Source organism: Falco cherrug, chromosome 2, assembly GCF_023634085.1.
Source record: "Falco cherrug isolate bFalChe1 chromosome 2, bFalChe1.pri, whole genome shotgun sequence".
In the NCBI taxonomy this organism is placed as follows: Eukaryota; Metazoa; Chordata; class Aves; order Falconiformes; family Falconidae; genus Falco; species Falco cherrug.
The window spans coordinates 85,671,143-85,694,906 of NC_073698.1; the positions used below are offsets into that span (position 1 = coordinate 85,671,143).

Here is a 23,764-nt window from a genome sequence, read left to right on the forward strand (position 1 = left end):
AAAGATTTCTGTCTTGGTTTGAAATTTTGATTTACATAGTGCTCTCTAAGAAAAGAAACTCCGCAAAGCTAAGAGCTTGTGATTATGCCACAGTGGAGTAATTTGTTCTGCAGGATACAGAGTGGTTAAAGCAAGAAAGTTATTGAATGTGGGTTTTGTGTGAGTTGCCTTCTGTATATTAAGAAAATGTCTGTTACTTACCTGATCTTTCGCATTGATTTCTCAGCCTCTTCTTATGTAGGATACTTTTAATCCCCATCTGATACAGTAACTCTGTTTCCAACCCATGTGTCTGGGTCTTTGTCATAAGGAATTTTGTACACCTGCTGGCCTTTCTGTAAAGGGGACCAATGGCCAAGTTTACCAACTGTCATACTAGCTCACATCCAGTGGAAATTTAAATGGTCCTTCACTACAGCTGGCGAGTGCCTCCTTTTGCAAAAGTGGTTTTAATAAAAGTTGAATATCTCTAGTAGTCAGACCAATGGTCTAGCCCAGCATCCTGACAGTAACAGAAGAAGTAAGGATAAGCTTTAGGGGAGATACATGATCTCCTGAACCAGCATCTTCTCATCTGCTTTTGCGACTGGTGGAGATCAAATACTGGACTGCATGGGTCCATTGCTCTGCACACCAAATATTGGGCAGTATGGATCATTGGTCTGATCCAATGCTTCATGTCTTATGAAGTTCTCTGTAGGACTCTCCTGACCTCAAGCTTTTTTCAGCTCAGGTAGCTTCCTAAGATGGAAACATTTTTGTGTATTTGTAACCTGCTTGCTATTTATTTGTTTGTTTGTTTGTTTGTTTGTTTCCATCTATTTATTCAATACCCCCTTGAGCCTGTTATCATCCATGGCATCCTTTGGCAGTGAATTCCACAGACCTCTTACCTGCTTGTTGAGGAATGGCTTGCTTTTCTTTGTCACTAGTAACTGAAGTGATTCCCTCTAGTTGGCTCATTAGAAGTTAGGGTCAACAGTGTATATATCTTTCCTTATTCTCTCCATAAAATATATTTCTGGTTATTTTGCTCTTCTTGAGCTTTTTCCAGTTCAACCTTATATTTTTGGAGTTGAGTGGACCAGAATGGCCCACAATATTAGAGGGAAAACCATGATTTTCAACAATTGCATAACATGGCTCTCTTTTTTTCTGCAGTGTGTTCATAGTAATTACAAACATTTGTTTTCTTTTCAGCTTGCTACTGAGTATTGAGATTTTTTTTCTTTATTCTATCTTTCTTTGATAGTCTGTAAAGTCATTGATTGGTTTCAGATGTTTCAACCAAAATTTCTCCAGCTTTATTATATTTTTGGAGAGAAGACTACAATAATTCACTGTAGGCGGTTTTTATTTGCCGTATTTATTGTCATTTAAATCAACCCATGAAAATAGCAGACTCACCTCCTGAGTGGTACTCTGTTGACTAAAATGTCCTCCAACACCAATTGTTAAACTTATCTCTCAGATGCAGCTATAGAACATTGCTTGGGGAACTGAATTGTCTAGTATCTTCTGAAGCACATCATATTTGGGTAACATGAAATCAGTAGAAGGTATACAGTGATAAGGGCTTCCCAGAGAATGGTGCTATTTAATTTCTTATTAAAAAAACTATGTGATAAATTCAGTGAAACCTGGGTTAGGGCAAGAGAACATTTCTCAGGAGTGATGTATTTAAATATGGCTAATTTTGACCTATTGGGTCAAACCCCTGTGTTTGAAGCCCCAACTGGAGGATTATGGACAGGTTTTGTATCACAATGTAATGTATTTCTGAGTTATTATACACAATTTAAATTCTCGGGATCTATTTTCTACTTCAGATTAAAACATAATCTTCTGAACACATTGTTGTAATCTAGTCTTTAGGGCAACAGTGACATGTTTATCCAGATGGTTTTTGTGAAGACGAGTACAGCAAGGCTGTCTCTTCTCTCTTGTAATGGAATAGGAAATGTAAACAAAAGGTAGCACACTTTACAGCATACGGGAAACAAAAGTAAGCAGTCAACAAAAAGAGGAGAAAAATCCACTGATAAAGGATACTATAAAAGTGAAATGGTTCTATGGAAAGTGATTTGGGAGGTCAGAATATCAGAGGAAGTTTGGCATACTGCCTCTCTGTAAAACCAGCCCAAATTGGATTTCCCCTGTATTTACTAGGTATTGAAAGTACCTTGTTCTTCTAGCAAGGAATACATTAACATGCTGAAGGAAAACAGCCTTTTTTTTCATTGCTTCCACCTGACCTTGCCCAAATAGGATTCTCCATAGTAAAGCATCTCAGAGTGATAAATGCACCATTGGAGAGGAAAACTTAATTATCAAAATAATTTATTTAGTCAAAACTGCAGTATTTCCCATTTAATTCTCCAGAGCATTCTCCACTGAATATCTGAAAACTTAATAATCTCTTCTCTTCTGTTTAATATTGTACATTTGAGGGAGCCTGGTAAGTACAGCTGTCTGAGTGTTTTTTTAATGTAGCGGACAGTACAAGCTTTAAGAAACCAGATAGTAGAGATTTTGAACTTCCAAGCACGTCTAATAGAAATGCAACTGAAGGCCAAAAGTTTAACAGATTGTATATTATACACATTACTGAGGTTAAAAAAAAAAAAAAGTTTCAAAACAGTTTGCTTAATTCAAAACTGTAACTCAACAAATCTTAAGTTAACCATTTGAAAGTACATCTTTTTTATATTCTTTATATTCTAGCTTGAGGTGTAGCCTCATGGACATCAGTTAAGAGTATACAATGCAGATATTTCTGCCTGTTGTCACCTGTCTTGTACAAATTGAAATTATTATTTCTTTATTCTACAGTTTACATAAAATCCTAATGGATCTGCAGAATCAGCAACTAGCCCAACTAGCTGACTGGCTGACAAAAACAGAGGAAAGGACAAAGAAAATCGATTTGGAGCCCTTAGGTCCAGATCTAGAGGACCTAAAGCGTCAAGTAGAAGAACATAAGGTATGCTTCCAAATGCATAAAAGCTAAATTGATTTTTTGACATTTTAAAAGCTCAACTTTGCTATGTTCTAATGGCAGGACTAGTATGGAATCTATATTTAATATTCATTGTTTTGTACAGGTAACAAGCTTTTGTAGAGTTATTTTATCACAACTTATCCTGATATTAAAAAAAAACACTTACCTTTGTACATATAAACTATATACTAAAATATGCTAGGCAACTGTAACATCCTTTAATTAATCAGTACAATAAGAATATGTCAGATTTTTTAATACTTGTGTTTCCTTTTTTTTTTCCTTGCATGCTGTAGTAGCAGTGATGCTGTAGTCATAATTGGACTATATAATCCTGGTTATGACTCCTGGTACTCTGAATATGTAACTGTACGGCACCATAACAGACTCTATTACTAACTCTAGAAAATACTTTGTAGTAATGTATTTAATTAATGAAAAATAACAAATTAATAAATGGAGTGTAAGAGAGAATTTGGCCAATTTTTTTTTCCACATTCCATGAGAGTAGTTCTTTAATTGGAATAATTAAGAATTAAAAAGAGACTGTATCATTTGTGTAATAGCTTTATTTAATTTACTGGATTAAATTGTCTAGCTTCATATTCATTTAAATGTTAGGAATTTTTTTTGCATGTCTCCATGACGCATGGTGATGATGATAGGAAGACACAGAAAAGTATAGGAAACAGAGATGACTTGGGAAGTCATGGAGATTTACTGTGATAACCTGTAAAGTTTCTGCATCAGTGGTTCAAAGCAATTTAGTTCCTTTGTGTTTTGAGAGATTTTAAAATTTGTTGCTTGACAGCCTGTATCAGTGCTAGTCCAGGTTCTAGAGGGCAAATAATCCTGAAAAACAATTCAAACTGAAAGCGCTTTCACAGTTGTTTAAAAAAGAGGTCAAAAGCTGCAGAAGACCACGTGATCCACTTCTGTGTTAAAGACAAAGTTTCTGCAGTCTGGTTAAGGAGCACTGCTGAAGAAGAATACAAATTCTATGCCTACTGCTGCTGTTGGCACTGTCTGTGCTTGCCCTGTGAGAATACAATGCACTTCAGTGTGTGGATTTGGTAGCTAAGCAAGTATCCTGATATTGAATTTTATTTTTATAAAAAGATGGCAGGTAATTATGAAATGTTAATTAGAGAAAGAATCCTGAAAGATTTTAAATACATGAGTACTAAGACTTTAATAACTTTGTTCCTATATCTGTGCATTTTGTATTTGAATACTAAAGCAAAATGTAATCCTTTTGTTTATGCTATTTCTTTAATTTGTTTCTTTCTAATATTGAGGGAAATGGCTCATTAGCTTGTGCTTGAATATTCTGAGTGTAGACATGCAGAAATCTCTCTCCCACATACTAGTTCTTCATCCTTGGTGAGATGAGTGAGTCAGAATTATGTGTATTATTTTTCAAATCTATTTTCTGTACAAATGACGATATAGCTAATAAGGTGGAAAGAAATTGTTTAGGTCTTAAATTTTAAAATTCTATTCATCTACAGTTTGTCTTATTTGTAAGTCAAAGAACAAGATGTCTTCCATTCTTTCAAGGATTGTGTGAAAATTTTAGGTAATTTTATTGTATCTTGTATGCAGTAAAGCTACCTTCCATAGCAAGGGTTAAAACAATAGAATTTTAATATCACAGTTATAGCTTCATTATTAAACAGGCAAACAAAGAAGCAAAAGCTAACATAGCCCGTATTTTTTCTTAGTCTCACTTGACTCTGGACATTTCAGAAACAATGTTGTATAATGGGAGGAACCAGAACTTAGAAGATATAGAAGTCAAAGATAATTTCAAATTAAACAGACGTAAGCAACAGTATAGGTTTGGGTTGTTGTCATCCTGTCTCCCTGTCCGCTTTACCTTTATAATTTTGACTTTCCCTCTTTATCTGTTCATTAGGAACCACTTTTCACACTATGTATTTCATGTTATTAATCCCCATTGATTTATAACTTCCATACAACTGATTTCTTCTATTCTACTTTTTTCTCCATGATGTCTCAAAATGTTGGTTCTTGTGACTGACACTTCAGTTTCTCTGCCGGGTCCTATTAAAAAAAAAAAAAAAGAAAATCAGTAATGTGTACTTGTGTACTGGGAATGGCACCCATTATTGAGGCCAGAGAAAGCACACAACATTCTTTCCAGCATGCTACTTTGTTCAGTAGCATACAGGGCTAATGTCTCGATAGTACATATGGTTTTCTAAGTGGACTGGAAGAGAGGTGAACTCTAGAAGACCTTATTAGCCAGGTCATTAGCAAGATATACACTACTAGTAAGAGATCTGGCATAGTCAATATATTTTGGAGTAATAGTCAAATATTTCCGTAAAGAGCTTTTGGTCTTTGCAGCAGTATTTTATGTATTTTGTCTGCTGTTGCTAGTATACCTTTTGTCCTGGTTTTATACCCAAGCTTTATAAATTTATAAAGAAAGAGAGAGAGATACTTTTCAATAAAAATCTAAGGAATGTTAAGCTGTCTAAGCAGAACACTATATTAGAAATTTTATAATTAAACGAGAATGTACTTTGAATTGAATTGATTTTATTATTCCACATTATATTATACAAATTATAGTTAGATTTTATAGTTTAGTTAGGTTTCTAAAAGAGTCTAAGCTGCTTAGTTATTTGTATTTTACTTTTTGTTTTTTATGAAATTGTCAGAAATTATAGAAAACATTAATGTTAGGATTTTTCAGTACTTCAAAGTAATTGCAAAGGTAAAATGAGACACTTCCTAACTGTTCAAACGTCAGGGGTGAATTTGTCTTTGGGTATTTGCATGCATTAGGTAGGTACTTTTATTCACTTTGAAGTACATTATGTCATAGTTGCGTAAGTTGTTATTTGATAGATGGGAATTAAAAGAATTAACTGTGGAGTTGTATGAGCTTCTCTTGTTGCTGTCTCTATGCATCATCATCCATATCCATGTTACATTTTAAGTCCCTGAAAATATGCTACCTCTACAAGCTCAGGAAAACTTGTTAGAAACTTCAGTTTAAATGATTTGAACAGAGCATGGTCTAGTCTTGAGACTTCCGTCGATAAATCCCTTTTTCAAAAATGTCCTGTACATTTTTGTAATTTTAAATTATAAAATTTGTAATTGTAAATCGTAAACAAACAATTTTCTCCAATGAATTTCATGATAAAAATAGACACATGGATTATGAGGAACAGACCTTTAGCTCAGGGCAAATTGAATCTGTCTGGGGATTAGAAAATTACTTGTTTCTGGTTTCATTAGTTCCTTAACTTCTCAAGTCTTTCACACTGTGTCCAAGACTCCCACATCCAAAGTGCCCTCCACTCCTGTAGTTGGAGAGCATTGCTAACTCTGGTTTTGTTCTGGGGTGCCATCACTCAGATACCCACTAATAAGCAAATGAAAGTCACTTTCTCCCTGGCTGTAGACTTACAGCGCAAGGTGTTTCTTGTACTATGGCTGAAAGAGGGGATTGAACACGGGGGAAGCAAGCTGTATTATACAGTCTGATCCTTCTTCCTTGATCAAGTGTTGGGGCATAAAATGTTGAGAAATCTGAATTCCAGGGATTGCTCTAACAATTTGGTGTACTTCACAGTCCTTGAGAATTGCTTTATAGTCTAGTTCTCTGAAGCAAATGTTAATCACAGGCATGAAAGTCAGAAAAAAGAGGATTCCTGTAAATATATTGGCTCTAAGGCTATGGCTATGGAGGAATTAAAACTGAAATGTGTTAGGGTAAGGAATTCATGCCTTAAAAACAAAGTAGTCTGTAAATTTATTTGTTCTTGCCTATAGCCACATTATGTTTTAATTTTTATTTTTCAAATAAAAGAAATAGGCTTTAACAGAGGTTTAAAATGCATGACCTAATCTTCAGCAAGGTCTTGTTCTTCATACCTGAGTGATTTACTCTACTTGAAAAAAGAGCATAAAAATTGATATGGTGGAATTCAACATAGTTTGTAATACAGTCAAGGTTTCCATTGTGACAAGGCATATGTTGTAAGCCATTATTTTTCAGACTGTGACTGTCATACTATACTTGGCAGTCCTGGGTTAATGGTCGGACTTGATGCTCTTAGAAGTCAAGCTATATATTAAAAAAAAAAACCCAAAACCAAAACCAAAACCAAACAACCAAAAAGTACTACGCATTAGAACACACTCTGCAGAATTGAGAACTTCGGTTTCTCACATCCTTCTGTTGGTAGACACCTGAAAAGTGTCAGGCAGGAAGTGGTCCTGAATACCATGTTTTTTTCCAAGGGATTGGGATGAGCAGTTATTTCAAGTTTTAAGGAAGACAACACATAACCCAGTAATGTAAAACAGTTTAACTATTGAGAGTTAAAAATGTATATTTTGTTAATATACCAATAAAAAGCTGGAGATAGGTAACAAAAAATATGAAAAGAAATTCAGTATTGCCTTCTCTGTGCCTTGAAGTTTCAGTGCCAGCACATCTTTAGCTCCACCTCTTTCCATCTTTGTTGTCTTCTTGTTGTGTGTCAGCAAAGGAAATAGCAGATAGCCCTGGCTGCTCAATTCCCTAGTGCCTGACAGGAGCTGGGCTGGTTTTGGTTTAGTTAAAAAACCATAGCAAAGTAGAGATTTCAACTTTCACGGCAAGTGAGAAGAAAAAAAGAAAAAATGTAAGAGACAATAAAACCCATGAAGGGGGTGTTACTAAAGTATTACTGTACCTTACAGTACCTCAGTCTGTTTTGTTTTTTTTTTAATGTAACTGAAGTGTACAGTGAATCTGCTGTAAATCATCACCTGAAGACTCTATAATTCCCATTGGACTTTGCTGTGCACTGTGAGAAAGGAGGAAATGATTGGATCTATTACATGAACCCTGGGAAACTGTGGGACAGTCAGAGAGATGTGAAGACTTGTAGAAATTTGCCAAGTTTAGGAATTACTCAAATATCAATTTGTGCAGATTTGAGAGAAGTTTCTTCACTTGCAGCTGTTGACTATTTCTCAGCAAAAGATTGTCCTCAGTTTTATCGCAGCTTACAGCTGAAAGTGGGTACAGAAATTAAAAGGGCAAGAAAGTTTTTTTCCTCAAACATTCAGAAATTGGAGAGTGCCTCTCACTATTTTTCTTGGTTTCTGCAATAAGTGAAACGAGGGTGCTGTATGTGTTTTCTAATCTTGAGTCATCTCCTGAGCAGTTTCATCCAATGTTACTAATGTTGTAGGAGTGCCAAGCTGAAGATAGTAACAGTTGTTTAATGAAAAGCTATGTCATTAAAAATATTCTATCACTTTGTCAAAATTATTTTAATGTGTTAGTATGAAGTACAAAATCTAATCCAGTGGCTATTTAAAACCAGCGGGCTATTGGTATGTACACACACTGTACTGAGATCTGTAAGTCAGCTACATCACAAATAATTTCACTACCCACATTTTCAGTCTGAAATATTATATCAAGAGTTAAGACTTTGAGTAAAAGCAAGCTATTTTTGTGAAAGGAATGGAAATCTGCTCCAATATGCTAAGGTAACAAAAGAAGTTTAAATTACTTAGTACTGACAGCATTATAAAGTTTTCATAGTTCGTTGGTTATGGAAGTTAATCAGGCAGTGGGACTCCAAACACACAGCATTTTCTTTATTTGGAACACATTTTCTAACGCATATGCTTTAATTATAGGCATTTCAAGAAGATTTGGAACAAGAACAAGTCAAAGTGAATTCTCTAACCCATATGGTAGTGGTGGTGGATGAAAACAGTGGAGACAGAGCTACTGCTGCACTGGAAGAGCAGCTTCAGGTAATGACTAAACTTCTGTTTCTCAGAGAAGAAGCTATTTCTGTCATCAAGTGTTAATAAGGTTGAAGAAGTACTACTAGTAGAATTGAGCGTATCTCAGGAGATATTTTGGAGGATAATAAATATTTCTATAGGGCATGACTTTTGCATAGGTGGATAAACTCATGTATTTTGGAGAAAAAACACATACCCGGGAGCAACTTTCTTTTTTGGTTTGCGATTCCTTCAGTATCAACTTGTTTTATCTATCGAAGGGCAAGTGTTTGCCTGTTATTTCTTAACTGTATTTTTACCCTTGACAGAAGTAACATGATTCTCTGCTGTAGTTAAGGAGAATGATTTTTCATGTGAGAAGCTACACAATTCAGCAGTGTGAGGTACTGAGAATGGGAACTTTTTTCTGATGGGAAACTTTTGATAAATGTGATGTATTTCGGTGTTACAGTAATATAAAGTGTCATTATCCACTGGCAAGTGCTTAAAGGCACATTCATTTTAAATAATGCCCAATACATGTGTCTTTTAACGGCAGTGCTGATCCCACAAAATTGAAATAGAACTTTTTAAAAAATAAACAACATCAAATAGTGAATGTGTGCAAGATCATATTTTTGTAGACAAATAGTGATTATCAAGAAATATGAATAACATGCTGGTTTTTTTTCTGAAACACTTTTTTTTTTGTGAAAGTCATAATTTCTTTCCCATTAGTTTCTTGTGGACATGTTTCCTAGGAAATGAAGGGGGTCGATTCAGTCTGTCCTCAGTTTCATTTCTCTGTTTCAGTGTATGTCCTCTTCAGTATACATGTATTTTTACAATGGTTTATCATTTAGATTCTTATGACAAGGCTTTCCAGAGTACTAGAATTGGGACAAGTTAGCAGCAACATCCTTGAAGTCCAAACCTGTTCTAAATTGCATTTTGACACAAAGCCTAAACAATCAACAGAAAAAAAAACACTTCCATATATTCTGTTTTCTAAATGCAATTACTTGAGTATCCTTAAAAGAATGACACGTTGGAGATACATTTGAGGTGAAGCTAGCAGCCAAGATGTTCTAAATACCTGTCAAATGCTAGCTTTTATTATAAGAAAGTTTAGTATTTCGCTCACATCTTGAAAAAGTTATTCTTACTGTACTATTTCTATAGTAATTCTCTTACTGTTACTTCTGAGTTAACTTAAATGGGTAATTTTTGAGTGAATTGTTGTAAGGTGTTGAGATACATTAAAAAAGGATACTCCTGTGTTGGTGGTGAGATCTCCAGGGTCACTGCTCAAGAAGTATGGCAGTACTACAACCAAGTTTACTTCTATTTTTCTATTTTTCTCTTTCTTAAAGGAGAAAGTACTTTTATTTCATTTTGCTTCATTACCCAAGAAAATAAAAAGGATTCTGGTTTTTGAAGTATTGAAGCCTAAGGTGTCTCTAGGGAAACTATCAATACATTCAGCTGGAAGGTATAGCTGTAGCACAGACAGATATCCGGGTGCTATCTTGAATCCAACTAATTTGGGTACCAGTACCAGTAAAACAATAATTAGTTTGGAATTTAGAGTAGGTAGATGTTTGGCTAAGACGCTGAGCACTGCCACTTCAAAATGAAGTCTCAGTTTTCTTTACTGCAACTTCTTAATCACTCAGGAAGCACAACCCAGCCGAGGTAACAATGCAGCCTCTGCTGATCTTTCAATAAATACTTGCTTTTAAATTAATCGTGTCAGAACTGTGGTGTACCTGCTCAAAACAGTCTTAACCTTCCAGAATTTCTTGCCAGCTCTTGTATTCTGTTTGTTGGAATAAAGCACATCCCTTGCAACACACAGTTCCAGAAAATAAACTAAAGCAGGAAAATATCTTCAATGGAAGAAAAATTAAATTAAATACAAAAATGACTGGGAAAAGTTTCAACCAGAATATTATTCCATGTTGGCAAACAGTAGGTTCTTTCAAAAAGGCCTATGGTAAAGAATTACAAAAAAAGTGTTAAAGAAAAAATTTACACAGATGTGGGTACCACTAGGTTTGCTTTAATTACAACTCAAAGTTGGGCCACCACCTCAGTGAGTGGCAGAGAACAAAGGGATGTAGCACAGCTTATATACAGTTATCAAATCATTAGTCAATGTTCAAAGTTTTTTAGAAGTTTCCTTTGGTCTTGTCAGTTTTGTGAATCCATCACCTGACTCTGTCCCAGTTGATTCATCTGTTTGGTGCCAGTCTCTACCTCAGTTCCAAGATCCTCCTCAGATCATGACCTTATTTCTGCCTGCTTTAACTCACACAATCCTTCAAGCACACTTAGTCTTTGAACAAGCAATTCTGATTCACATATATTATTTTTTCTAAAACCACCTGCATTTCTGAGAGCACCTGTGTATACAAATTGATCATCTATTGTTTTTCTATTTTCCTACTGATTAACTTGACTGGGTTTTAAAATAGGCTTGGATTAGGGCTGTACAAGGGCCAAGGCCTGGTTGTGCCATTTAACAGCTTCAGCACTTTAAATTTCTTAATTCAAAATACATTTTCTTTAACAAAATATAAAATTATTAGTTACTTGATTTTTACTGCCTTTCATGATTTTTTTTATTAGTATGAAAAACAAATGAAAGATTGGTGGATTGTTGGACGTGTAATCTAATTTCACATCTTCATAAAGATATCTGAGCAATTAAGAGCACATCAGGCAATACACCTGTATCCCTCTAGTATTACACTCATTGCAAAGGTGCCGTTTGTATCCTGTGCATCTTCTGTGGCTGACCCTTACTAGAATCCAACCTGAAATAGAACTCAGGTGTTACTGCAATGTATTTACCCTATTAAAAAAACCACAAGGAATCACAAGTGTAAATGGAACAAAACGGAAATACACCATTTATAACTGCACTAGTGGAGAAGGCACCTGTTATTGGGATAAAGCATGAACAATTATTAAAGTCATGGAGAGAGTATATTCCTATAAAGACGCTCGTAAGGCAATTCCTGAGCCAGCGTACCCTGCAGCACAGGCATGGTCTGAGCAGAGTGCAGAGTGGTACGGAACACTCCAGCTGCTCTTCAGTTCCCTCCTTGCATTGCACTGTCTTAGAGAAGAATCTGAAAGAAAGATTCAATAATATCATGTCTCTGGAAGTCAAAAATATGGAGCAGTATTAGAGATGTTAATACAAACAAAATGCAGATATAAAACTGTGGGGTTAGGGTGTTAGGGAGGTGTGCAAGCTTTCATAAGTTTATGCCCAGGAAGACTGAGTTAATATAGTCCCCCTACTATTGTAACAAAATGCTACATTTTTTTTGAGTGCACAGAAAGATTGTTTGGATATTTTTTTTTTTTTTCAATGTCACTTGCAAACTGAATATAAGCATGGGAGATACAATGTGTTGGCAGGCACAACCATTAGAGCATTTGACAAAAAGCACGATGGAGCAAAGTTCAAAGCCTGATTATGTACCTGACAGTCTAACTTTTAAAAGTAGAACAAAACAAGGGCATTCACTGTCAGATGAAAGAGCTTAATAATACTGCCTGAGTGAGATACTGGTCAGGATCAGATTTGGAAGAAAGTGAACAGTTATTGCTATGTAATAGTCAAGGCTGCATTTTCCAGGCAGATGCAATTCAGTTATGTCTGAGTTTTCTGAGATGTTGATGTCATGGTTTAGGTTAAGTTGGTTAAAGAATTGCCATCAAGGATATTAACAAAATAATTTTGATAAGAATTTGTAGTAGTGCAACTTCACAAAGTTCAATGTCAAGGTTCACTCACTTACTACATAGATAAATTACACAAAGAAGAATCAAATTAAAATTAAGATGGAATGATTTACACAGAGATTAAAAATGTAAAAGGGTAAGAGAGACCCTCCCATCAAGTCACAAGACTCAGAGTGGAACCCCTTGCTTTCTAAACACTTAATAGAACTTAGGTGTGCTAGATCCAATCTTAGTCTTAGACTTGGTCAGCGGTTTATGTCTAAAGGATATAAGGAGAAAGGGAAATCCTCCTATTAAGTCACAAGGTTCAGAGAGGACCCCCTTGCTTTCTAAACACTTCATAGAGTTGAGGTGAGGATAGATCCATAGTCTTAGACTTGGTCAACAGTGTATGCCTTAAGGATATATGGAATAATCAGAGTTTAAGGTTGATCATAGGGTTTTAGCAGCACTTAATCATCCACTAATTTATTGTTTACAAAGACAATCAAATGGGATTTACTTAAATTATAAAAGTGGCTTAACCATGGATTCAGAGTGGTAATGCTTATGCTATACTTATTGTGAGGTTAGTAAATAGTTCACACACACATGCACATAGACACAAAGGAACAGAAGCATAGAGATACATGTAAAACCGTATATACCTATTAAAAGTTCAGCTCAAGTTCAGTGAAATACATTGAATTCATTTGCATTTCTTAATGAGCAAAGGGTTGAGCCTTGAGAAGTAGGAAAGTTATCTCGTGCCCCCATCATCAGCTTTCAGCAGCGGTCCCCCTAGTATTGCAGACTTGGGAGTTTGTGAGCTCTGAGAGGTGTTCCACTCAGAGGGAGATGCTGTTGACAGTCTGCTGTGGTCTAGGAGAGCATAAAGGGCCACACTTAGGACTGCTGTTTATAGGTTTGGAGATGATTTGCTTTAGTCATCTGTAATTTTTTGTCCTGGCCACAATCATAGTCAGTAATTAATGGATATTTAAAAAAAAAAATTCTATTGATGTACTGTACCGCTCAGAGTTGTAATGAAGAGTGTTTCCAGTCTTGTTAAGGGACGTTCAGGGCTATCAAGTGGTGATGGTGTTCAGATAAGGAATGTTCCTAGTACAGCCAGTGCAGTTTCCCAACTCAGCCATGCAAGAGTTGCTAGTACTGTCAAGGGATGCTTAACTGTCCAACTCATTTCATAGAAGCTAAGGCCTAATGGGGATTCCTGAGATTGTAGAGCAGCCCAGGGGAGGGTCTGAGATGCACCACCACAGGTAATGCATTTTCATAGATATAAATATATATGTATTGAATGCATATATTTATGCATGCATCTGTACAAAACAATTTTAACAACCATAACAAGGTCACTTACAGATTTAAGTCTCAACAGGATCACAAAGATCTATAGTGGTTTCAAGTGAACATTCTAGAAGACCTTAAGATTTATTGCATATGCCAAAAAAACCTATTTAAGTGGCAGCTAATGACATAGAAGCCAAAAGTGTCCCCTGAAGCAAATTATCCATAGAAAAGTTACCCTTGCTTGGAAAAATAAACACAATTACAGTTCTTTTCTTACAAACAGCTGTTAAGCTAAGATAGTCTTAAGAGATTACAGCTACCCTTGGTGAGTGTGACTATTAAACCCACTTTTACGTAACATTGGTTATCTGACATATCAGTGTGTGACATGTGAGACTCTGTTTATGCTGCTGCTGAGAAGTGACTATTGAGACTTCTAATTTCTAGACCCCCAATAGGCTCAGTTCAGAGACTTCACAAAAGGCAGCTGCTGAGTAAGGCTCAAATCTATATCTAATGTTGCAAAATCAGAGCTATACTAGCTATACTTGCTATATTTTGTTATATATATATACTTGTAATATTTATATATATTTGCTATACTAGCAAATCTGTTCCTATGCTCTGACTAATTACTCCAGAAAAAGAAGTTGGAAATTATCTTCAGCCCAGAGAATTGGCTGTATAACATACAGAAGCTGTGAATGCAGGGAGCTTTTTTTCTCTAATTATACCCAGTAGACAATAGGTCCTTTAACGACTCTTGCAGGCTAGTGCAAATTAGGGCCCTCCTCAGGCTTCAGGGGTTGGGGTCTGTGCTGGAAAAAGATCTGTGTCATATGTGTCAAAGCCTTCTTGATAGCTTTTTCCCCTGCTGAGGGACAGGAGTATAATTTACACTGTCTATTATATATTCATATTATTCAGGGTACTATGCTTTGATTGAAGATTATTTATGGGTAGTTTTTGTAAAAATACATCAAAATAAGTGAGGAATGTTAACGAATAGTCTGTTTCACTTGGAAGGAACCTACAAGGATCATCTAGGCCAACTCCCTGACCACTTCAGGGCTGACCAAAAGCTAAAGCATATTATTAAGGGCATTTTCCAAATGTCTCAAACACTGACAGGCTTGAGATGTCAACCACCTCTCTAGGAAGCCTGTTCCAGTGTTTGGCCACCCTCTCAGTAAAGAAAGGCTTCTTAACGTCCAGTCTAAACTTCCCCTGATGCAGCTTTGAACCATCCCCACACGTCTGGGTGCTGAATCCCAGGGAGAAGAGATCAGCACCTCCCTCTCCACTTCCCCTCCTCAAGAAGCTGTAGCAAGCAATGAAGTTACCCCCCAGCTACTTTCCTCCAAACTAGAGAAGCCCAAAGCCTTTAGCTGCTCCTCCTAGGACTTGCTTTCCAGCCCTTTCACCATCTTTCTTGCCCTTCTCTGGAAACGTTTGAGAACCTTGACATCCTTCTTAAATTGTGGGGTCCAGAACTGCACACAACACTCAAAGTGGGCCACACCAATGCTGAATGCAACGGGGTAATCGCTTCTTTTGACCAACTAGTTGATTTACCACAGGATGTGGTTTGCCCTCTTGGCTGCCAGGGCACACTGCTGACTCGTGTTGAGCCTGCTGTTGACCAGCACCCCCTGATCCCTTTCTGTAGGGTGACTTTCCAGCCACTCTGCTCCCAATTTATACTTGTGCCTGGTATTACTCTGTCCCAGGTGCAGAGTCCAGCGTTTATACTTGTTAATTGCATCCTGTTAATCATTGCTTAATGCTCCAATCTACCTAGATCCTTCTGCAAGGCCTCCTGTCCCTCAAGAGAGTCAACAGCACCTCCCAGTTTGATATCATCAGTAAACTTACTAACAGTGCATTCAGCTCCTGCATCCAGATTGTTGATAAATATATTGAACAGAATTGGCCATAGAGTTGAACCCTGAGGAACACTGCTGGTGAGTGGACCACTCACTACAACCCTTTGAGTTCTTCCCTTCAGCCAGTGCACCGTCAACCCATTCATCCCGCAGTTGGACAACTTGTCCAGAAGGATGCTGTGAGGGACAGTAACAAAAGCCTTACTGAAATCTAGAAAAACTACATCCACCACTCCCCTTCATCCACTCAGCTGGTGACCTTGCCATAGAACGATATCCAATTAGTGAAACAGAACCTTCCCTTTGTGAATCCACGTTGACTGCGCCTGATGATTGTGTTGCTCTTTAAATGCCTTCCAGCAGTACCTGGTATAATTTTCTACATAATTGTTCCAGGAACTGAGGTTAGACTAACAGGTCTGTAGTTCTCTGGGTCTTCCCTCACACCCTTGTTGTAGATTGGAATAACATTGGCAAGCTTTCAGTCAGCAGACACACACACACACACACACGGCCTCCCAAGACATTTAGTAGATGATTGAGAGGGGTCCTACTGTAATATCCACTAGCTCCTTCAGTATCTGGGATTAATCCCATCACGCCCCATGGATTTGTGAACATTCAGCTGATACAGCTGGTCCCTTGCGATTTCACTGTTGGCAAATGGGAAGTCACCGGTCCCATACTTATGGTCCTCTGACTCAGGGGACCAGGCAGCCTACGGTCTGTCAGTATTATTAAAGTCTGAGACAAAAAAATGCATTGAGTGACTACTTTTTCTTCATGTCTGTTAGTCAGATGACCATCTTCAGCAAGTATTGGTCCAATGTTTTCTTTAGATCTCCTCTTAATATATTTTAAAAAGCCCTTCTTGTGGTCTGACACAAAACTGGCCAGTTTCAGCTCTAACTGAACTTTGGTCTTTTGTATCTTCTCCCAGCAAAAATGAATGACAACTCTGTACTCTTCCAGCGAGGCCTGACCTTGCTTGCAGAGATTATACAGTGTCTCCTTCCTCCTGAGCTCCACAAGGAGTTCCCTGTTCAGCCAAGGTGGTCTGCCCTGCTTGCTTGACTTACAAGACAATGGAATTGCCTGCTCCTGTGCTTCTAAAAGGTGGTTCTTAAAAACTAACCAGCACTCATGAACTCTTAAGCTCTTAAAAGCAGATTCCCAGCTTACTTTACTAAATAGCTCCCTGAATAGTTTGAAGTTTGCTCTCCTGAAGTCCGGGGTAGCAACTCTGCTGTCCTCTTATATCATTACCCTGCAAATTTTAAACTCAATTAGTTCATGATCACTGTGGCCAAGACAGCCACCTACCATCACACCCCCCATGAGTCCTTCTCCATTCACAAACAGCAAGTCTAAGAGGATGTCTGTTCTAGTTGGCTCACTGAGTACTTGTGACAAGAAGTTACCTCCTACAAACTTTTACATGCAGATTTCTCTGAAAATTCCAGATATGGCTGTAAAAAATAGGCATTTCAAGGGAGCAGGAAGGTTTTTTACTTTTTAGTCTGGATTCAGTTAGTTTCTCTGGAGATGTGTTTTCCCAGGTGTTGGGAACAAAACCCTTGGTTCAGCCTGAGTTTCCAGAAGTCACACAGGCTGTTTACAGAATCAAATACTATTTGATGTGAATAAGGAGGTAAAGCTGATCACCATATGATTTAGTAGTCAATATCAATTTTATAAATAGTCAGCTCTGACATGGTATTTCTGACTTGAAACTTTGTGTCCTAAATCTGTTCAACCAAACAGTGTATCTTGGTGTCATGGCTGTTATGATCTCTCATGAGAAATAACAGGTTTAAAGCAGGGTATAGTATCAACCCTTTTATCACTGCAGATACTTAGTTGTTTCACTTGTTTAATTAAAATTAAATGTTTTGTCAAACTGTTCAGTCAAAACAAAAGATAGGTTTTGTGGCTTTTTGAAATCATTTGCTGAAAATAGTATTTTGTATTGACTCAGCAAAATTTTTTTTAGTATGCAAATTTCTTGGAGTAAATGCAGAGCCAGATATCTAATCTTCTACTCTTGAGTTTCTGGTGTGTTCTATATGAGCAAACAAAAAAAAATTTCAAGGTGTATCATAGTGATAAAGGCAAGCTGATGAAGACGTTACTACAGACGTTGACAGCAAACTGTATTTCTTTATGAGGGTTGTTAAGAAAAGTCAGCTGCTTGAATGTGAGATATTTAAAAATTACTCAGGTATGAGGATTTTTATATAATACTTTTAGCAATGAAAGATTTATTGTTTTATAAAACATTAAAACAATGCAATATAATAGAAGCGTGATATAAAAAGCATACATATACAGATAGGGAACTGAGTTTGAGGCTTACTCTATGGTTAACGTAACTTAAACTTAAGCAATTGAATACAATATGCTGACTCATATGGAGGAACTAAGAAACTGAGGACAAACTTGACAATACACCTTTGTTAGTGCTTGTTGCTGTTGCTATCATACACGTCAAGGAAAATGATGGTTGTATACCAATGACCAGGACATTCATTATGTGTGATTACTTGATTTATGGGCCAGTATGTGTGGTATGTATTCATATGGAACTGCATTGAATCACAGTTAGGGGTAGAAAAGGAGCCATATAAGTGTAGATTTAATGATCCTAGACTGAGTCTATAGCTCAAACCAGGTTGAACTTTGTAGATACCCCTATTTCATGATCTAATATGGTGCTGTATTGTATAGGGCTAATTAATTTAATTTGCTTCATATTCTAATGGAGAATATTTAGATTGTTGTCCTGAAAAGAGTTTAGAAAAAGAAATCTTTATATTCTTTAGCTAGTGTTTTGGAAGTGCTTTAAAAGACAAGGAAAAAATATAAATAATTTAAATATGATTTTTCAGTTAAATATGACTGTAAAGTTTATTTCAAATATATTATCCATCCCATGTAATTATTTAATAAAATATTAATAAAATAGTAATAAGTAGTTTGTTATTTGTTTGTGTAGATTAGTGTATATTTCCACCAACTCCAAGCTTTCCTCTACAACCAGGCACGTGTATATATATATGCAATATATATCTTCATTAAATAAGTCCCTTTGCAAGGTGTGGATGTAAGAGCTTGCATAATTCATGGTATTGCACACTTTAAGAATGAAATTTTCTTCAAAAAGCATAGTCTATGGAAGTCCATTCATTTCTTTTTAGAGATTCTGCTTAAAATAAATGTTTTTCATGTTAAAGACTTTGTATTTGGCTTGTGTGAGAATTCAAAATTTCTGGCAGGTGCAAACTATTGGTTAGATTTGTGCAGTGTAATTTATTCTGATCTACACGTGCATTACCAATGGAGAGACAGCTGGTCATGACAAGACTTTTCTAAAAACATTAATCTAAATCAGAAGTGCCAAAACCTTTGCTGCTTAACTTCGAGATGATTTATGAATCCCTCAGTAAAAACTGTAGTGTATTTTTAAAATGCATTGCTTAATTAGTATCCATAGACTTCAGTGTAAATCAGGCATCAAAACAACCGATTGTGATTCATCGCACAATTTGTATGTATAAAATTTTAGAAACTTAGAGATTTTTCTCCTCTGATAGCGGGAAGAAAAAGCATATAGGGAAAATGAAGTACATAGTCTTCGATCTTATTAAAGAATAACAAGAAGTTATTTCTTATGACTTCATTTAATCATGTGCAGTGTTTTTGAGTAGTTAATAAAAATTACCCCGACTTGTGGGAACTGTTAGGAAAGACAGTCTCAGGTCAGGATTCAGGTTAGAAGCATCTGAGCTATAAGGAAGGATATGCTTATGATTTTTTAACAAGTAATTAGCAAGCAGAGTAGTCAAGGTAAAAAAAAAAAAAAAAAGTGTTCAATTAAACATAAAAACCTGAACGACTGCTAGATACTGCAGATCTGCTAGGTTGTCTTCTGGGCTTTGAGAAAAGGGAGGGTGAGGTGGTGAGACTGTGTTGAGCTAAACTGGAAATGTAATGGCTTCAGGACAAATGAAATTAAGAATAATGCATTGTTTTGTTATATAAAGATCTTTGGGTTTTAAAATCAATGAAATTAGTAAAAAATTAGTAAAAATATAATTTTTGCAGAAAAGGTGTTACTGAGTACACATTACAGTATGTAAATACATAGTATTCAGCCTGTGAGGCTCATAAATATTATTTATGAAATCATGATTTTTTTCATAAAAGGAAAAAATATTTTTTTTAAAAATAGAAAATTTGAATTAGCTGGCTGTGAATAGTTTTCTGCACTGTTCTGTGTCATACAATTTGACAACTTTTATTTAATGGTGAGTGGGTAAAATGAATGGATAAAATATGTTGTGATCTGTTATATGCTAAGGGCATAAAAGTTTCACCAGCAAGTATTTGTTTCTGTTAATATTGACATATGCTTTCTGAAATATTCACATTCAAAACTTTTTTTGTGTTTGCTTGAATTGATGATCTTTGATCACATTATGTTTTACGGCAAGCAAACACTAACACCAAATGTAATTTTTATATATATATTAAAAAAAAAAATCACATTCTTAGATTTGCAAAATTTCCTAATTTTCCTCTAGATCTAAATAGGAAAAGGAAGCAAATACTCACTATATAATTCCATATATATACCAAAAGCATGATCCTGATATTAAGCTCAGAAAAGGCAAACAGAACAATTTCCTCAAAACCTACTTGGCATTTATGCAGTAGGTGAGTGAAAAGAAATACTTCTCTGTATTGCTGTGTAACATATTTGACATATTTAAAAAATAGCATTATTATGCTAGCTGAAAAGAGAGAGTTCTAATTTTTCTGAAATGAACCAATACCTAATATGGTCTATCTCAATGTCATGACAGCTACCTGTTTAGTCTTTAAGTTTAGTTATGGTTTTAGTATTTACTAAATAACAAACACGGTATCTGCTGACTTTTTATTTTGACATAAAATTAGTAAAGCCACAAATTCAAATGGCATCCTGAAATTTTACCTTTCATATTCTAGGCAGTGCAAAATAAAATCCTTTCATTTCTGATAGAAAAAAAACAATTCAAATTTTAATCCTTCGTTTTTAAAAATCCACCATTTGGATGCTGCAATTTTGCTAAAAATAAATTATAATCTCTATGGAAAATATCTAAATATAAAAAAAAAATAGATCATATAATATCTCAAGTTATAAGGGACCCTTAAGAATCATTGATTGAATAAATAAATATGAAAGAAGGAAGAAGCTATTTTTCCTTTTTTCAAGACATGCTTTTGAAGAAGATAAAAAATAAGAGTAAAGTAGTATAAAATGTCTTTCAGATTTTATAAGTTGTTTTTTTTTAATTTGGGAGCGGTTGAATTATTTGTATGTGATACTCAGGGGTAATTAAGTCAATGGAAATCATTGTAATAAAGGCTTTATAGCATGTCACACCATCACTACAGTATTAAGTCTCATCCTCTGTCTTAGGCATTTTTCAATAAAAGCTAGTAGGAAATTCAGAGAAGGTAGTAGTGCTTTTTTTCAGCTAAAATAAGGGAGAGAGAAGGTAGTAGTGTTTTGTGTGATTTTAAAACATTTATGGTTGCATAAGCTACAAATGTCTGGGAAACCTCAGTGGGATTGATTTTTGCTGGTGTGTTAGCTTATAAGGTGGTGGGTTTTTTTTTTTTCCACTGCAACATGTTAAAAGAGGTAAAAACTTAGATCAACTGCACTGATATTACAACTTAAAAACCAGACACTGTTTTGCCTTCATCACATCTTTGAGTCACCATAATCACATTTCAACTAGTTATGTTTTGGGCATTAGAAAGTTTTTAAACTGAGGTGTTTTGGTGGTTTTTTTTTGTTTGTTTGTTTTTTTTAAGAGCATAGTACCAGAGACTTAATAGAAAACTGTTTGTAGATTAGTATTAAAATTCTCTGGGGTTGCCTGCATTGCTTTTCCTATTCTCTCCATGTTGATTTTATTTCAAATGGTGATAAGTTCCATTGCATCATGACATGCAACATATTTTAAGGGCTTCAGACTGTAAAAAGTGAATTAGGAAAGTGTTTTCCAAAAAAATTTGTAATGCCATAGGAAAATCGGACTTATTAAAAAAAAAAAAAAAGAAAGAAAAAAAAAAGAAAAAAAAAAAGAAAAGGAAAAAAGGAAACAAATGCAAACCTGTATTGTGTGTTTCTTTCTAGCGCTTTGGAAATCGGTGGGCAGCCATCTGCAGGTGGACAGAAGACCGATGGGTCCTTCTGCAGGATATTCTTCGTAAATGGCAGCACTTTGCAGAAGAGCAGGTGAATAGTTTTTGCAGTTATAAATTGGAATGTTCTTTAAAAAAATTTATGCTAAGAAAGGCCTGACTGAAGACTTTTCATTGTGTTCTCTCCTGTTCTCTTTCAGTGCCTTTTTGATGCATGGCTTACTGAGAAAGAGGATGCTGTGAGCAAAATTCATTCTACTGGCTTTAAAGATCAAAATGAAATGCTGACCAGTCTACGCAAATTAGCTGTATGTATTTTTCATTCTATTTCATATTAAACTTTCTTATTCATGAGTCTGAGTGCATGTGGTTTTATCCTACTCTCAGACAATATAGTTTAACAGAACAGCTATTTCATACTTTGGGAATGGATGTTGTCTCACACGGATGGAATAGGTTGGTCATGGCCTTGCTGATAAAGGAATGAATAGGTACAGAAGTTTTCCTTGGTTGTCTCTTCAGTCAAAACTTTATGAACTGTAATAGCATTTGGGTGTCTTAAAAATATCTATAATATTATACTGAAAGTTTATTTGTTGATACTATTGCTGTATATATATATTGTGTGTGAGTGATTATATATGTACCAAGATGTGTGCATATGGGTAAGTACTTATCATACAGCAAAACCTGCTATACATTTCTTGACCTTGAAAAAGCTACAGACTTGAAAGCTGTGAAATGCTGACATTAATGTTGCTTTACAACTATACCTCAACTGTATTCAGGAATCTAGTTACATACATAAAATGCACCCTTTTCAGCTTATCCTCTACCTCACTCTTTAGAAAATACTGTACTATACTTTGTCTTCACGGAAGGAATGTAGGTCTGACTGGCCCAGAAAGATACTGTGCCTGTATAGGGCAAAATTTGTAACAGCCTAGACTTGCAAATGATTTTATAGCATTAGGACCTTTATAAAGAACATAGTATAGTATGTGCCATTTTTGTATGTAACAATAACTAAAGGAAACACTCATGTACATGCTTTTGTTAAAATAGGTAAATTATTGTTGCTGTAAATAGGAACTTAACTGGCCATCTTCTGTTTAAACAGATGTATTATTATTTGGTTTCTCACGTGATGGGGGGGGAAGTGTCCTCAGCATATTTAAAAATGTGGCTTTACAGTTTACGTAATAGGATTTTTAGGCATGAATGATTCTCAATTTATTATTAACTATTTGGATATATAGTGGGCTCAAGCTTAGATTTTTAAAAATTATTTTAGAATTTGTGCCCTTCTCATCCCTCTGTATTAAAAGTATTAACATTTGGGCTTTTGGTCTATAAAAATACCATGATGTTTCTGAAGCTTAAGATAACTGTCATGTGTTTAAAACTGTGTTTTACCCTCACATATACAAATGTATAATTTGTTTGTTTGTTTTAATTAAAATTCTTACAGCTTGATTGTTTAATTCATAACTAACTTGTACATGGTCCACAATTAGTGGTAAATGACCCTGTTGATTCATAGACTGACTAAAAAAGTAAAATTAGTTCATTTTTTTTTTTCCCCAAAATTTGAGGCCCACAATTACGATTGTTAATGTAATCTTAAAACATCATAATTATTATTCTACCACGCTTGGTTGGTTGGTTTTCCCCCTTCCCTCCTTTTTCCTTCTGTAACTCTTTAGGGGCTAATAAGAACATTTATTTAGAAGTAAAGGCTTGGGCATTGATTAAAGATTACTTAGGATTAAGTCAGCTTCTTTGTAAAGGAAGGGAACTCTTCATGTTGTCTCAGTGTATATGCTTCCTAGAAATTCTAGTAATCTAA

The 23,764-nt window shown here is 35.5% G+C and overlaps 1 protein-coding gene across 11 annotated transcripts in view; it reads left to right on the forward strand.

Moving 5' to 3' along the window:
• The window catches only part of DMD (dystrophin), a 1,162,157-nt gene that overhangs the window by 370,564 nt on the left and 767,829 nt on the right, over positions 1-23,764 (forward strand). For all 11 annotated transcript variants that reach the window (XM_055701082.1, XM_055701084.1, XM_055701085.1 and 8 more), the window contains 4 exons: positions 2,833-2,983; positions 8,684-8,803; positions 21,908-22,009; positions 22,116-22,223. In XM_055701082.1, coding sequence (XP_055557057.1) covers positions 2,833-2,983; positions 8,684-8,803; positions 21,908-22,009; positions 22,116-22,223 — 481 coding nt within the window. The remainder of the gene's footprint in view (positions 1-2,832; positions 2,984-8,683; positions 8,804-21,907; positions 22,010-22,115; positions 22,224-23,764) is intronic.